Genomic DNA, 16556 nt, shown 5'->3' on the forward strand with positions numbered 1-16556 from the left:
CAGGCTCTCAGTCTGTAGCCCAAGCTGGGGTGCAGTGGTGCAATTAGCTCGCTGCAGCCACGACCTCTCAGGCCCAAATGATCCTTCCACCTCAGCCTCCAGAGTAGCTGGGACTACAGGCATGCACCACCATGCCCAACTAATTTTTGTATTTTTTGCAGAGACAGGGTTTTGCCTATTGCCCAGGCTTGTCTTAAACTCTTGGGCTCAAGCGATCTGCCCACTTTGGCCTCCTAAACTGCTGGGATCACAAGTGTAAGACACCCAATCGGCCTTAGCTTGAACTTCTTTTTTTTTTTTGAGACGGAGTCTCACTCTGTCACCCAGGCTGGAGTGCAGTGGCGCGATCTCGGCTCACTGCAAGCTCTGCCTCCCAGATTCATGCCATTCTCCTGCCTCAGCCTCCCGAGTGGCTGGGACTACAGGCGCCTGCCACCATGCCCGGCTAATTTTTTGTATTTTTAGTAGAGACGGGGTTTCATCGTGTTAGCCAGGATGGTCTCGATCTCCTGACCTTGTGATCCACCCGCCCCCTGACTCCCAAAGTGCTGGGATTACAGGCGTGAGCCACCACACCTGGCCTAGCTTGAACTTCTTAAGGGCCAAGACATTATCTCATTTATCTCTCAAATCCCACTGCATCCGTTACAGGGATCTCAACTATCCATTACACAGCTGAATCACTAGTCTATGCTTTGGACAAAGGCAAAACAGTTTTCAAAAGCCCTCCCAAGAGAAAAGTCTCTGCTGTGTTTTACACATTAATACCTCAGTTTGAAATGTGAGCACAGCTTAATCACAAGCTGCAGCATCCTTTGGAACTCCAACAAATTCTAACCAACTATACTTTGAGTGAGGACTACCAATGATTACGCTCACCTTCTTTTTGGACATGGGACGACCCCGAGGCCTGTCATAGGCAATTCGAACTGGTTCATGGACTAGAAGACAAAAGAAAGAGACACATACATATACACATACATGTGCTTTTCCTAAATTACTTAGAGACTGAAGATCTTGCAGTCTATTTTGGCTAACAGTTCTCTGATGACAGAAGGTGTCTTAGGCTCTGCATGGCAACTGCTGAGCCCCAGCTCCTCTCAAGAATGAACATGTATGACCCCTGGAGTGAGCAGAGACGGGACACGCTCAGGGTAGGCAGCTTGGGCCATAATGAAGGGTTCACTGAGCGGTGCCTTGCTTTTGGAAAGTCTATTCAAACCTAAGAGTCCCCACATTTATAACAAAAGATCCAATACATGGATTATTTTCCATGACTACAGAAATATATTTTGCTTCAACAAAATATTTGTGATACTGTGCCCTCCTAGTTTATCTGCAGCTAATTCACTGGGAAATAATTAAAGTCTGGCCAGGCGCAGTGGCTCATGCCTGTAATCCCATCACTTTGGGAGGCCGAGATGGGCGGATCACCCGAGGTTAGGAGTTCGAGACCAGCCTGGCCAGCATGGCGAAACCCCGTCTCTACTAAAAGTACAAAAACTAGCCAGGCGTGGTGGCGGGAGCCTGTAATCCCAGCTATTCAGGAGGCTGAGGCAGGAGAATAACTTGAACTCGAGAGGCAGAGGTTGTAGTGAGCCGAGATTGTGCCACCGCACTCCAGCCCGGGCGACAAGAACAAGAGTCCATCTCAAAAAAAAAAAAAAGAATTAAAGTCTGCCTAAAACTTTCTAGTGAAAAACAACCATGCTTCTCATGCTTCTCATATAGAGGACCAAATCATATCATTTTATTTTATTTTTTATGAAAGGGAGATTAGCAAGTCTGTTTTGTTTTTTTTTTTTGAGACACAGTTTCGCTCTTGTTGCCCAGGCTGGAGTGCAGTGGTGTGATCTCAGCTCACTGCAACCTTCACCTCCCAGGTTCAAGCGATTCTCCGGCCTCAGCCTCCCGAGTAGCTGGGATTACAGGCATGCGTCACCACACCTTGCTAATTCTGTATTTTTAGTAGAGATGGGATATCTCCATGTTGGTCAGGCTGGTCTCAAACTCCCGACCAAAGGTGATCCTCCCACCTTGGCCTCCCAGAGTGCTGGGATTACAGGTGTGAGCCGGCACACCCGGCACAGGTCTGGTTTTATCTCATCAACTACCCAAAGAACTGAGAGCTTCTAAAGCAGAAATAAAAAAACTCCACCTCCCCCCAAGAAGAGCATACATAACAAGCACTCTGATACACTACCTGCCATCCATGACAAGTTTAATTATTTACTTCATTTTTTTTACATTAAATTTTTTTTTCTTGTAAAGATTAGGTCTGGCCATCTTGCCCAGGCTGGTCTCAAGCTCCTGGGCTCAAGCGATCCTCTTGCCTCAGTCCTGCTAAGCTGGGATTACAGGCACGAGCCACTGCGCCTGGCCCCATGAGAAGTTTTGAAGGATGGTAAAGGTTATAGTAGAATGGTTAGCATTTCACTGCAACACCAAATTTTTCAAACACAAAACATGAGGACTATTCCAAAGCAGGAAAAACCATAAGGCCACTGTCACATGTAAATGTGACTGTCTGAATGATGTAGAACACACAGGTGACTGTTTAACACAGTCCCACAATGGGGCACCATTCACTACAACTTCACACATAGGTTTTGCAGCAGAAGTCCCATGTGAAAGCATGGTCCAGGCCTGACTGTGGGGAGACAGCTTGGAGGGCATTGGGGGCACAGGAGTCATCTGGGCCACGGCCTGCCCATCAAAAGGCCACATGCGATGCAATTCTATGTACTGACAGACTAGGAAAGATAGAATACCTGGGGCTTGGAAAACAGTCAGTGGTTGCTGAATCGGGCAGGGGACTGCAATGGGACAAGAGACCCGTTCTGGGAACAGGCTTCAGCTCTGCTGTACTGGTGGGTTCTCGCCTCTGCACAGTCAACAAAATTCAAATGGTCCACTTGAAAAGGGTGCGTTTCATTGCTGGTAAATTATACCTCAAGAACCCGGAACCTCCCCACAGGAGAGCAGGAGATGGCCTCCCACGGCCGAGGCAGGTCCCACTGACCACTGCCTGGGACCACCCCTGCTCTGTTCCCATCTCACTGTCATGACATGAAGCAGCTTATCAGCACCTGGGCCTTCCAGGGGCTCAGAAGGGCCCCCAGCTGACAAAGTCACAGGCAGGAAAACAGCTGAGATGACCCAGGCCCATCCCCTCCACAGTTGGGGATGCCCCGACCTGAAGCCAGGCAATCAGGGAAATGTCCAGCAGCAAGTAGAGTGCCAGAAGCCACAGGGTAGCAAGGGAACATGTCCTTAGAGCAATGCCTTCAGACCACTGGGAAACATGAGTGTCGGCTCACATTTTGGAGTGGTGCACAAAACTCTTTTGGATTAAAATGTCTCCACCTGTCTCTTCTAACTCTCACAGCCCACCAACCAAGAACTGTGCTAGAGGCAACTGTGCCGACAGGCGGGCACTCACCTTTTGGCTCCTGGATGAGACACACTCTCTTGGGAGCTGGAATCATGCCAACCTTCAATGACTTGCTGCTGATCCTCTTCCGAGGGAAGCAGGTACCTGAGGAGGCCTGTGACAAGGCAGGTGCTCCAGCCAGGTCGTCCTCGGCAGCCTCGCCGGGAAGGCCGTCAGCAGGGGTGCTGCCCTCAGACTTGCCCGCCCCTCCGGGAGCGGGGGCCTCCTCTCCCCCATCCTCATCGTCCTCGTCCTCCTCCTCAGGCATCACCTCTGGGCTCTCCAGCTCAGCCTCCCGCGGAGGGGGCTCATCTTCAAACTCTCCTTCCCCTTCCATGAGGTCCACGGGGCTCTCCTGAGAACCCGCGGTGTCACCGCCACCAGTGTGAAGGTTGTGCGGAGATGACGTGAAACAAATTGATGGACATAGTTCAAACACTTTCTTTCGATAGAATTTGAAAGCAGAACTATTTTGGTCATGTAGAAACCTGGGGCACAGAGGAAATACATTGGGTAACCAGATGGAATCTCTCAACATTTTTATTTGCTGAAACTGCTGGGATTGATCCAAGGAAGGTGGAGGTGGGACAAGGGAAAGAATAACCTGACCAGTCTCTACGCGGCTATGGCTTGATGGTGCAGCCTCTCAATGATAGAAAATTTGAGGAGTACTAGTAACTTAATAAGGAGCTAGAATTCAAGAAGCCTAACTGCTTTCCAGGGGACAGAGGCAGACAAACAAGGTATGCAGGGCTTGGGAAAATGCTGGAATAGAGATCTGGCCTGAGACCCATCTCACCCTTTCTGGTTACATCACTGGCCTCTCTGGGCCTCCATGTGCCCATTTTGACTCTGGTTCCTCCCAGGTATGAGAAGCATGGAGAGATGCCAGGAGGAGCTGCACAGTTACTGCTGGAACATGTGCACCATGGAACCGTAAGGTGCCCCCCGAGGAGGCTCCTCACCCCTAGCACTTCCCGCTCTGGGGCCTGCAGTCCACCTACATGGGCGTGGAGATGAGGCCTCTCTGTGCCTCAGGGGTCTGGTGGCCACCTCGACTTGTAACCACAGCTATGAAGCTGTGGCTGGTATGAGAAACTTAAAACACTCCCGAAAGCACCAAAGTCCACTTGGACCAAAGGAAAAATGGCCCTCGTAAGGCAACTCAACCTCATAAATGTGCCAAGTCCCTCCAGTTAGCATATTAATATATCCCAATAAAATCCCGTTCTGAATCAGGGCAAGATGGTTCTAAAGTTCATAAAGAAAAATAATATGTAAGAGTATCTGGGAAAACTCTGAACAAGACTCATAAGGGGTTCCAGCCCCACCAAACACTATAAAATGCCCCAAAGCCTCTAGAGTTAAACAGCATAGTAGTCCATAAGGCAGACCAAAGGAACAGAATAGAAAGACCAGAAACCCAGCATTTGATTAAGGTAACCTCTCAAACTACTACGAAAAAGGGGTGGGTCTTTCAAAGAATGGTATTGGAAAAGCTGGATGGCTTTATAATTATTATTATACATTTTTAGAGATGGGGTCTCACTCTGTCGTCCAGGCTAGATAGAGTGCAGTGGTGTGATCACAGCTCACTGCAGTCTCAAACTCCTGGGCTCCAGAAATCTTCCTACATCAGCCACCCAAGTAGTTAGGACCACAGGCAAATGCCACTATACCAGGCTAACAAACACACACACACACACACATACACACACACACACCACACACATACAACTAAATATCAGCAGAAACAAATGAATCTGGGCCGGGCATGGTGGCTCATGCCTCCCAGCACATTTTGGGAGGCTGAGGCAGGCAGATCACCTGAGGTCAGGAATCCAAGACTAGCCTGGCCAACATGGTGAAACCCCGTCTCTACTAAAAATACAAAAATTAGCTGGGTGACACCTGTAATCCCAGCTACTTGGGAATCTGAGGCAGGAGAATCGCTTGAACCCGAGAGGCGGAAGTTGCAGTGAGCTGAGATCACACCACTGCACTCCAGCCCGGGTGACAGAGTGAAATTCCATCTCAAAAATAAATAAATAAATAAAACGGATTGTATGACAACTTTATAACATAACCACACCCACAAAATGAATTAACTCAATAAACTTGAGCACATTAGAATTAAAATTTTTCTAAAGGCAAAAGAAACACAAAGTCATCTTGGCCCATTTATAAGCATGGCTGGATAGCGTCCAACACCTTGCCCAGTATTGTGGTCAGGATCCAGGGCTCTCCTTCCAGGGAAGGACAGGACAGAGTACTCTGAAGGACACTGCTCAGAAAAGTCTGTCACAGATGGGGAGGAATCACCCAAAACCCAACAAGTACTACAGCCCAAGTACCCAGGCTAATGCAAAATTCTCCTTTAAACTGTACTTTTCATTGAAAAAAAAGAAAATGAAAAAGAAAAAAGGACTCATGGGATGCCCCCAGCTGCCCTGCACTGGGCTGTCCTCCTTATCCAACCCTGCCAGAGGAAATCCCACATACACAGTGGACAGGTCCGACCCCGAGGTCTACAGGGCCCAGCAGCTCCCCAAGGCCACTACTGCCTGTAAAAGGCAAAACCTGACTGTAAGCCTGGTCAGGCCTCCCGTCTGTAGGTGGTCAGTGCCCCACAAGGCAGATGGCACCTTAGTGCAGGACCCAGTCATAAGCCAAGGCTGCGGAGGGGAGTAGGGCTTGGCTTGTGCAATCAGGTCCCAAGCAAGTTGAAAGAGTATGTTCTGTCACCACTGAATCCCATAAATGCTCTGAGAAATGCACGTTTTCAACTGTAATTTTAACTGGATGAAGGCATGACTGTCCAACAAGCTAGGACCAGCACGAGGAGTTGAGAGCCCCCTCAGTAGGGTTCTGGCTCAGTAATGGGAAGATGGGTGCCTCCTACCGGCAGCCTTTCTCTGGAGGGGGCATCTCATGTCACCCCGGGGAAAAACCCCAGGGGCAGTGCTGGCTCCTCACCCAGGTTTTCTTGTCTATGGGCTGTGTGCTTTTGAGCTGAGTTCCACCTACCCAAGGAATGGAGAGGGCAAAGGTACCTGCCCCCAGCATGAGCACGCCACGTTATCCCTGTGTAGAAGTGCCTGCTGTCAGACCTGGGCAAGGGCCAACTATCACTACTATCATGCAGTGAGCAGCAAATCCTCACCTCTCTCCCCTCCCCTGGCCAACTCCTATTTAGCCTTTGGATGCAGATTAAATGTCCCTCTGGGGAGGCTTTTCCTGATGCCCGAGATGAAGGCAGGTCCCCTAGAACAGATTTTTTTTTTTTTTTTGAGATGGAGTTTTGCTCTTGTTGCCCAGGCTGGAGTGCAATGGCGTGATCTCGGCTCACTGCAACCTCCGCCTCCCAGGTTCAAGCAATTCTCCTGCCTCAGCCTCCCCCGAGTAGCTGGGATTACAGGCACCCGCCACTACACCCGGCTAATTTTTTTTATTTTTAGTATAGAGACGGGGTTTCACTATGTTGGCAAGGCTGGTCTCAAATGCCTGACCTCACGATCTACCCGCCTCAGCCTCCCAAAGTGTGGGGATTACAAGCATGAGCCATCGCACCTGGTCTTTTTTTTTTTTTTTTTTTTTTGGAGATGAAGTCTCGCTCTGTTGCCCAGGCTGGAATTCAGTGGCTCAATCTCAGCTCACTGAAACCTCCGCCTCCCGGGTTTAAGCGATTCTCATGCCTCAGCCTCCCAAGCAGCTGGGATTACAGGTGCTTGCCACCATGCCCGGCTAATTTTTCTATTTTTGTAGAGATGGGGTTTTAGCATGGTGGCCAGGCTGGTCTCGAACTCCTGAACTCGGGTGATTAGAACAGATCTTTCTCCCTCAGGCCCCTGGCTCAGCTGAAGTGAAGTCATGACTTACTCCTGGTATAACCCCCATGGTAGGAATGCATTGGCCAGGCTGTGGGCTGGCTCAGGACATGCTTGTGGCGTGAACACACTCAAATCTAAAGGGTGTAATGGCCAGTTGCAGTGGAGCACACCTGTGGTCCCAGATACTCCGGAGGCTGAAACAGGAGGATCACTTGAGCCCAGGAATTCAAATCCAGCCTAAGCAACATCCTTAGACTTTGTCTCTTTGAGAAAGAAAAAGGTGTGATGAGACCCGGGGGGGTACGTACCACAGGTCAGGGTTATCGGTGCTGTTTTCTATGCTGAATTGTTCGATCTCTGGTCCCACCTGAGCAACAAATCTAGCCAGTTTCTCTGCAGTCTCCATTGTCTTCATGTCAACTACAAAACATAAAGCACCTGTCAGGCATGACTCCTGAGCTGCTGCTCCCCGTGTAAACACTGCAGGGTTGTGGAGGCTGATTATAAAGATGGCCTGCATGTCCCCTCCCTGTAGCCTTGCCCTTCGTCACATGTGGACCCTTTGTCACCAAGAAGTGAACTCTGTGTATCCCCACCTTGAATCAGGGCTGGTCCTGGGACTCACATCAGCTATAGAATGTGGTGGAAAAGCCCATTGCCAGTTCCAAGCCTGGGCCTTGGAGGACTTGAGTACTTCCACTGTCTCTCCTGAAGCCCCGACCCCAATTGCCAGGTGAACAAACATGGGCTGGCTGCTGGGGGGATGACAGGCATGTGGCCCAGCCACACCATCATCTCAGCTGACAGCCTGGACACCTGCCGCTGACTGCAGACATGTGTGGGCTAGCTCAGCAGATGACCCAGCCACTGGCAAATTCACAATACCGGACGCCTCCTGGTTGGTTGGTTTGTTGTTTTTTTTTTTGAGACGGAGTCTTGCTCTGTCGCCCAGGCTGGAGTGCAGTGGTGAGATCTTGGCTCAATGCAACCTCCGCCTCCCGGGTTCAAGCGATTCTCCTAGCTCAGCCTCCCGAGTAGCTGGGACTACAGGCATGTGCCACCACGCCCAGCTAATTTTTTGTATTTTTAGTAGAGATCGGGTTTCACCATGTTGCCCAGGCTGGTTGCGAACTCCTGAGCTCAGGCAAGCCACCCGCCTTGGCCTCCCAAAGTGCTGGGATTACAAGTGTGAGCCACCACGCCCAGCTGATGCGTCCTGTTTTAAGCCACAGTTTGGAATGGCTCACGACACAGCAACACCTAAATAATGCAGCAGTTGTGGACACTTTTTTGCTCTCTCCTTCCCACTTAGTGCTTAGGAAGCACTGGCCAGAGAGCAGGCCTGTGGTACAGAGAGAAAGAAACAGCTAAGGTGACAGAAGAAACAGAAGGGGTGAAGTTAGTCGATTTGGAGGAAGCAGTGCAGGTCGGCGAACCCCAAGAACAGCAACTGTGGAGACCCTGGGGATGAGGAGGCGCAATGAGAGAACAAGGCAGCCCCGAAGACTATCAAGGGAGGCCAGGATATAGCAGGACATGGGATCCCAAGTTCAGGCAACGCACCGCCCACAGCCCCAGCAGCAGGACCCTGTCGGGGAGCATGAAGGCATGGGGCAGCACCTCATACCAGCTCCGCTCTCAGAAGAGGAGGAGGGAGCTGCAGGACTCGCATGCAGCTCTCTCAAGAAAGCAAGAGAGAAAGCGCCAACATGTACACTTGTCCTGGCCAGGTCCCTAGAGCTTTTATCCACTGCCTTGCCTAGATTGCAGGCCCCCCCCAATTCTAAAGAGACCCTGGAGATGGGAGAGTAGGGACTGGGGCCCAGAGGAGGGGGACAGGAGTGATCACCCACTGTCAGCAGATGGGCAGGGAGAAGAGGTCTGAGGTGCTTCAGAGATGTCCACTCCTGCTGGCTTGGGGGATGGGCCTGAGGCTTCTAAGCTGGGGTCCTGAGGAGAAGGTCCAACTGGGTCTGGCGGGCAGTCCTTGGCAGCATCATTTCTGTCTGGCAGGGATGGTTTTGCCTGTGAGAGGCCTGGAGCCTGCCGGCCGTGGTGTTTCAGCCTGGTGCCTGAGGATAGGAGGGTCTGGGTCCCGGTGGTCGCTCTCCTCGCCTTCCAGCCCCGGAGCCCTTGAGCACGGAGGAGCCCCCGCCGCTGCCACGGAAGGAGTTTCTTCTTGAGGTTGCGGACAGCCCGGGAGTACAGCATGGCCCTCACCGCACAGTCTGCTGAGGTCGGCTTCTGGTCGGCTCCTCGCAAGTTCTGGCTCATCCGCTGCATTTCTGCCAACTTCAGCTTGTAATATTTATACTCCAGACTATTTTCATCAGACAAAAACCTAGATAACAAAACAAGCATAACGGGACATTTATGAAAACACCACCAGGTCCCAAATTGTTCCTGCAAACACAAACCCTTTCTAAGTGGCCAACTCCTCACTGTCCTCTCCTGTCTCAGAGGCTCTGCCTGGCTCTACTGAGGACCCAGAGCTAGGCCCAAGACAGCTGCCCTGCTAAGAGTGACCACAGGGCAATCGGGAGTTTGAACTGAGTTCCTCCTTGATTTCCATCAGCAGCAGCCGTGAGGGAGCTCCCAGCTCTTGATGGCCCGGAAACACAAACCAGTCACCTTGGAGCCATAGCACCCTGGCAGGCAGAATTGACACCTTTTAAATGGCCCAGTCAGGATGAGTGCTCGGTGAGCTTTTGACTGCATCAAGGAAAGTGTGATGTGAACCACAAGAGAACATTAACCAAGGAGCCTGCGGCCCAGGTGTGAAATCTTATGACCCAGTCATCATGATGAGAACAGTAAAGAGAAGGTTGAGCTACATGTACTAACACAGAAAAATATTCAGCTGGGCGTGGTGGCTCACACCTGTAATCCCAGCACTTTGAGAGGCTGAGGCGGGAGGATTGCTTGAGCCCAGGAGTTCAAGACCAGCCTGGGCAACAAAACAAGATCCCATTTCCACAAAATAAAAAAATTAGCCAGGGTGGTGGTGCATGCCTATAGTCCCAGCTACTCTGGAGGCTAAGGTGGGAGGATCACTTGAGCCCAGGAAGTCGAGAGGCTGTGGTGAGCTGTGATTGCACCACTGCACTCCAGTCTGGGCAACAGAGCAAGACCCTATCTTAAAAAAAAAAAAAAAATCCTTCTCCTTCTAGTGTCTTTACTTTTTTCATCATTTTCCTTCTAGCTTCATGAGTTGATTATAGCTCACCGCAGCCTCGACCTTCTGGGTTCAGGTGATCCTCCCACCTCAGCCTCCCCAGTAGCTGGGACTACAGGCGTGCACCACCACGCCTGGCTAATTTTTGTGTTTTTGGTTGAGAGGACATTTCACCGTGTTGCCTACGCTGATCTCAAACTCTTGGGCTCAAGGTAGCCACATGCCTCAGCCTCTCAAAGTGCTGGGATTACAGGTGTGAGCCACTGCACCTGGCCCACTATTTCTAATAAAGTCACCTGAAGTCACTCTTTCTCTTAAGTATTTTTATGACTGCATCTGGTATATAATGTTCTTCTTGCCACTTCCTTCTAAATTGCTTCTAATTTCAGCTATGATTACCCTTCACTCAAAAGTTATTCAGAAACATGTTTTATTTTGGTTGTTGCTGGTTTCTAGTTTGCTGTATTGGCATAATGTGGCCCATGTGAATTTCCTGGGTGTGCTGTGATTTTCTCTGTGATTTCATACATAACGAACTTTTAAGATGGGCGTGGTGGCTCACGCCTGTAATCCCAGCACTTTGGGAGGCGGAAGCAGGTGGGTTGCTTGAGCCCAGGAGTTCAAAACCAGTCTGGGCAACATGGCGAAACCCCATCTCTTTAAAAATAAATAAATAAATAACCACCCCACAACAAACATAACAGACTTTTGTGAATATTTGATTTCAGTTTGTGTTAAAGAAGAATATTGTTTAGTAAGTATGGCAGTATTTCAGGTGGCTTTCAGATTGTTTGATATTAAGTAGCAACATATCAGTTATTAGATGAGGTTCCAGATTACCAGTGACAAGCCAACTAGAAGTAAGGTGGCTGTGTGTTGCACAGCATTGGCAGCACTGTGTGATGTGGCATGTCCCTGGCAGGCAGCTCCATACACAAGCTCCTGCTGACACTGTTAGCCAGTTGAGGTCTGTCTGGACCTGAGAAAACGACTGAGTACCAGCTCCACTGCTGCCCTGGCACTCTGTTGGGCTAACGGTGGCATCCTGCAAGATCATGCCCTAATAAGCAATAGTGCTCAATTAAGAGAATGCTGACCAACATGGGCACTCTGGTTCTCAAGTCAAACACAGCCCCAGCAAGGCAACTCCTCATCAAGGGCAGAGCGCAGAATCAGGGCCAGGTGACCTGACTGCCCCAGTCACTCATGGCTCTGATGGCTTTCCTTGTTCCTGGACGGTTCTGATGCCAAGTGCAGTCCGAGGATGTCAGTCCCAAATGCATCTCCCAAGTTCCAGTGGAACGTAACACCAAGAACAGAGAACACTCAACAAGCCAGTCTGCTGGCTTCAAATCTCAGCATAGCCACTTATTAGCTGGGAACCTTTCTGTGCCTCAGTTTCTCCATCTGTGAGACAGGGAAGATGATAAGCAGTAGCTACTTCATCATACAGCTGTGAGGCCTGCGTTATAAGCTTTTCACTAGGAGGCAAGTGCTATGAAAACTGCCTAGTAGTCATTAACCGCTCAACAAATATTAGCAGATTGTCTCTGTTTATGCTCATTTCCTGTGTTATAAAATCTTCCACAACCTTATTTGGATTACATCGTCTACGCATTTCAGAGAAACATTAATGTCTCCTACCATGGTTTTGGATTCATCCAATTCCTCTTATCATGGTTTTGGACTTAAATGTTTTTTTTTTTTTTGAGACGGAGTCTTGCTCTGTCACCCAGGCTGGAGTGCAGTGGCGCAATCTCGGATCACTGCAACCTCTGCCTCCTGGATTCAAGAGATTCTCCAGCCTCATCCTCCCGAGTAGCTGGGATTATAGGCACCCACCACCACGCCCAGCTAATTTTCGAATTTTTTTTAGCAGAGATGGGGTTTCACCATGTTGGCCAGGCTGGTCTTGAACTCCTGATCTCAGGTGATCTGCTCACCTTGGCCTCCCAAAGTGCTGGAATTACAGGCATGAGCCACCGTACCCAGCTCTGGATTTAAATGATTTCTAAAGGTTTATTTATATAGCTCAAAGCTATGTAGTGCAGGCACCAAGATTCACAATCTATATGTTCGTGATGACTTTCCCTTTTATCAGGAACTTCTTTTGCTCCTTTTAGTGCTGTTCTCCTTAAAGTCTTTTTTGCCTAAACAATTCTCTACATCCTTTCTTTTTGGTAGCGTTTACCTGCTATGCAATTTCCCATCTCTGTGTTTTCCAATTCCTGTGTTTTTGCTTCTTTCTCTCTATAGTAGTATGGAATTTATAGACCTCACTTCTGTTCCTTTAATGGCTAATTGACATACATACCTAAACTCTTATTTTGTATCAATATCCAGAATTACCCTTTAGCTCTATCCTGTCAAACAAGACAAAGGCCTGCACACCTACCTCCCTCCTTCCCCTTGTGCCTCACATATTTAGATCATCTGGGATTTTAGTTTCTTTTATTTCACCCCAAACATCAATTATTTAGATTTTATGTTAACTTTGGGGTGCTTGGACAATCCTGCTGAGGCTAGACCACAGGGATTCTTAGCCACTTGTTTTCCTGAGTGTGCGAACATGTAGGACCTGGTGGGCTCTCCCTGGAGAGCATGGTCAGGGCTGGCCCACTCCCAGGTGACAATTTAGAAGATGAGAGAAAACAAAGTATGACATATTCCTTCAGCTTTATATCCTGCACTGTTGTTATCATTTTCTAGGCTTGATGCTTTGCACTCTCTCATAGAAAAGGACGGAAGCCTGCCCCTTGGTGTTCCAAACAAGGAAGCAAAGCCATAGTGGATGTGTCTGTCTATACTTCTGATTGATTCATTGATTGATTTGAGATGGTGTTTTGCTCTTGTCGCCCAGGCTGGAGTGCAGTGGTGCGATCTCAGCTCACTGCAACCTCTGCCTCCTGGGTTCAAGTGATTCTCCTGCCTCAGCCTCCTGAGTAGCTGGGAGTACAGGCAGCCACCACCATGCCCAGCTAATTTTTTATTTTTAGTAGAGATGGGGTTTCATCATGTTGGCCAGGCTGGTCTCAAATTCCTGACCTCATGCGGCCCACTCGCCTCGGCTTCCCAAAGTGGTGGGATTACAGATGTGAGCAACCGCACCTGGCTCTTCTGACATCTTTAGTGCACGACACGAGGCAGGTCACCTCGGCAAAGAGGCAATGGCCAGTTCTGTCCACAAGGCTCCAGTGGGAACAAATCATGCTTGTGGGGTGTGAGGGTGGAAGGTCTCAAATCTCTGCTGGCCCTCAGAGGGTGGAGATAAGAAGCCCTTCTTATATCTGCCTCCTAGAGGTCTGACTTTTTCACTTGCTAACTAATAAAAAGAACTTATTAAGGCTGGACATGATGGCTCATGCCTGTAACCCCAGTGATCTGGGGGATCGCTTGAGCCCAGGAGTTAGACACCAGCCTGGGCAAAAGAGCAAAAACCCATTTCTTAAAAAAAGAAAAAAAAAAAAAAAGCTGATAGCTGAATGTAGTGGTGTACTCCTGTAGTCTCAGCTACTTGGGAGGCTGAGGCAGGGGGATTTTGTGAGCCCAGGTTGAGGCTGCAGTGAACTATGATCATGCCACTGTGCTCTAGCCTGGGCAACAGAATGAGAACTCATCTCTTTAAAAAAAAAAAAAAAAAAGAACTTATTAATCCACATATATCTTCAGAGAATGTCAATGGTCATGCATAAAACTGTTCAGTCAAGAAAAAGCAACACAGGCTTATTAAGAGATACAGAGGTAAGCCAGGTGCCGTGGCTCATGCCTGTAATCCCAGCGCTTTGGGAGGCCAAGGCAGGAGGATCATGAGGTCAGGAGATCGAGACCATCCTGGCTAACATGGTGAAATCCCGTCTCTACTAAAAATACAAAAAAATTAGCCGGGTGTGGTGGCAGGCGCCTGTAGTCCCAGCTACTAGGGAGGCTGAGGCAGGAGAATGGCGTGAACCCGGGAGGCAGAGCTTGCAGTGAGCCAAGATCCCGCCACTGCACTCCAGCCTGGGGGACAGAGTGAGACTCTGTCTCAAAAAAAAAAAAATAAAAAAAAATAAATAAATAAAAAACAAAAAGAGATACAGAGGTAGCCGTGAGAAGTAGTTTGAAGAACTAAGTGACTGCCTTCAAGGAGTGGAACATGGAAACAGGTCACAGCAGAAACATTTGGCTTTTCATTATGCGTTCAATTGACTGTTTTGTTAAATACAACATACAAGGAGCATTTTGACTTAAGAATTCAAACATGCACACCAGAAACCTAAGTTTAGCAGTTTCTTTACTTATTGCTGTGCTTTTGTATCACACTCTTTCCTCTTACAGTCTCTTGGTAATTCCTTCTTTTTTTTTTGAGACAGAGTCATGCTCCGTTGTACCCAGGCTGAAGTGCAGTAGTGCGATCTTGGCTCACTGCAACCTCTGCCTCCCAGGTTCAAGTGATTCTCGTGCCTCGGTCTCCCAAGGAGCTGGGATTACAGGCGCCTGCCACCACGCCCAGCTAATTTTTTGTATTTTTATTAGAGACAGGGTTTCACTATGTTGGCCAGGCTGGTCTCGAACTCCCAACCTCAAGTCATCTGTTTCCCCTCGGTCTCCCAAAGTGTTGGGATTACAGGCGTGAGCCACCGCACCCAGCCAGGTAATTCCTTGTGAAGGAGTTTTTGGATGATAAAGTCTCTGGGACCAACTCCTAAATCTGTCCTTCTTCAGGATCTATTCTATCAGCCAACCGCTGAGATTTTTATTTCAATCTATTTTTCATTTCCAAGATCCTTAATAGAATCGTTTTCATAGCAACCAGTGTCTGTTTCATGGATACAATATACTCTTATTACCTGAGACTATTCATTACACATACATATTTATAGACTACACCTCCTCTTTCTCATAGTAACTCTGTCTTCTAGGGTGTCAGGAGTTGGTTGAGTTTGGTGATTCTCTTTCATGATACTGGTTTACCTCAAATATCAGTTCTTAGTTTGATGTTTATTTCTGGGACTACAGGCACCCGCCACCAGGCCCGGCTAATTTTTTTTTGTATTTTTAGTAGAGACAGGGTTTCACCGTGTTTGCCAGGATGGTCTCGATCTCCTGATCTCGTGATCCACCCACCTTATAGGTGTGAGCCACCATGCCCGGCCGCTTATTTCTGATTTTGTACCCTGCCCTGCCCCCATCCAAACATACCCCTGACTCTGGCTTCCACCTGCTGCCCCTGGTTATCAGTGGTCATGAGACCACTGGGCCATGTGCAGGGGTCATGGGGCAGAGGCACCAGCCCCCAGGCCTCTCAGGGCCTCCTATTCCTCCAGCCTAATCACCTTATCAACCACCTGTAAAGTGCCCCTGGGCTTTCTAAGTCTGGATGCCTTCTTACCAAGAGGGTCGGTATCTGCTTGCATCTGTCAATCTGACAATCCTTCAACATGCACACTGGTTCAGACCACAGACCCTGGATTTGAAACTCAACTCTGCCTCTTACTAGTTGTGGATCCTCAAGGCAAGAGGGCTCTTGGAGCCTCAAAGTTTCTTGTCTGTAAAATAAGCATAGCAACAGACCTGCCTCCCAACGTTGTTTATGAGGATTCAACCAGCTAGTGCTTAAATCAGTAATGTGCTTAGAACAGTACCAACTGCAGAGAAGGCACAAGTGTTTATTAAATAAAAAGTATTCAATAAATGATGCTGGGACAATTAGGTTATTTGGGAATTTTTAACTTTTAAGTTACATGCCTACCTCATTCAATACATGAAAATAATCCAAACTCAAGAATTTTGTAAAAATAAAATCACAATAAGCTCCAACCTTCCCCTTGGTAAATCATGGTGGGTAGGACCAAAGACATGGAAATGTATGCCTTTCAAGCATCTTTAGTAATTACAACAGCAAGCATAGCAAGTCCAGTATGGGTACAATCTGACTACCAAAAAGGGCACACTCAGGAGGTCAAGGCTGCAGTGGGCTGTGATAGCACCCCTGCATTGCAGCCTGGGCAACAGAGTGAGATCCTGTCACTAACAAAAAACAGAAAACAAAAGAGGGCACAGCACACTTACAGAGAAGCAGTGAGAAAGTCAATTAGTACAGATAACCTATGGAGAGTAATCTAATGATAAACATCAA

General features: G+C 48.6%; 1 protein-coding gene across 40 annotated transcripts in view; it reads right to left on the reverse strand.

Annotated features, from left to right (window-relative positions):
• The window catches only part of SUGP2 (SURP and G-patch domain containing 2), a 42906-nt gene that overhangs the window by 9783 nt on the left and 16567 nt on the right, over positions 1–16556 (reverse strand). For 38 of the 40 annotated variants that reach the window (XM_063701134.1, XM_063701128.1, XM_055372217.2 and 35 more), the window contains exons 5-8: positions 9117–9604; positions 7572–7683; positions 3443–3921; positions 880–941 (exon numbers count right to left, since the gene is read on the reverse strand). In XM_063701134.1, coding sequence (XP_063557204.1) covers positions 880–941; positions 3443–3921; positions 7572–7683; positions 9117–9604 — 1141 coding nt within the window. Of the gene's footprint in view, positions 1–879; positions 942–2771; positions 2885–3442; positions 3922–7571; positions 7684–9116; positions 9605–16556 lie in introns of those variants that run through there. The other 2 variants (XM_055372226.2, XM_055372228.2) reach the window with 1 other exon arrangement.

Source organism: Gorilla gorilla, chromosome 20, assembly GCF_029281585.2.
Source record: "Gorilla gorilla gorilla isolate KB3781 chromosome 20, NHGRI_mGorGor1-v2.1_pri, whole genome shotgun sequence".
Classification (NCBI taxonomy): domain Eukaryota; kingdom Metazoa; phylum Chordata; class Mammalia; order Primates; family Hominidae; genus Gorilla; species Gorilla gorilla.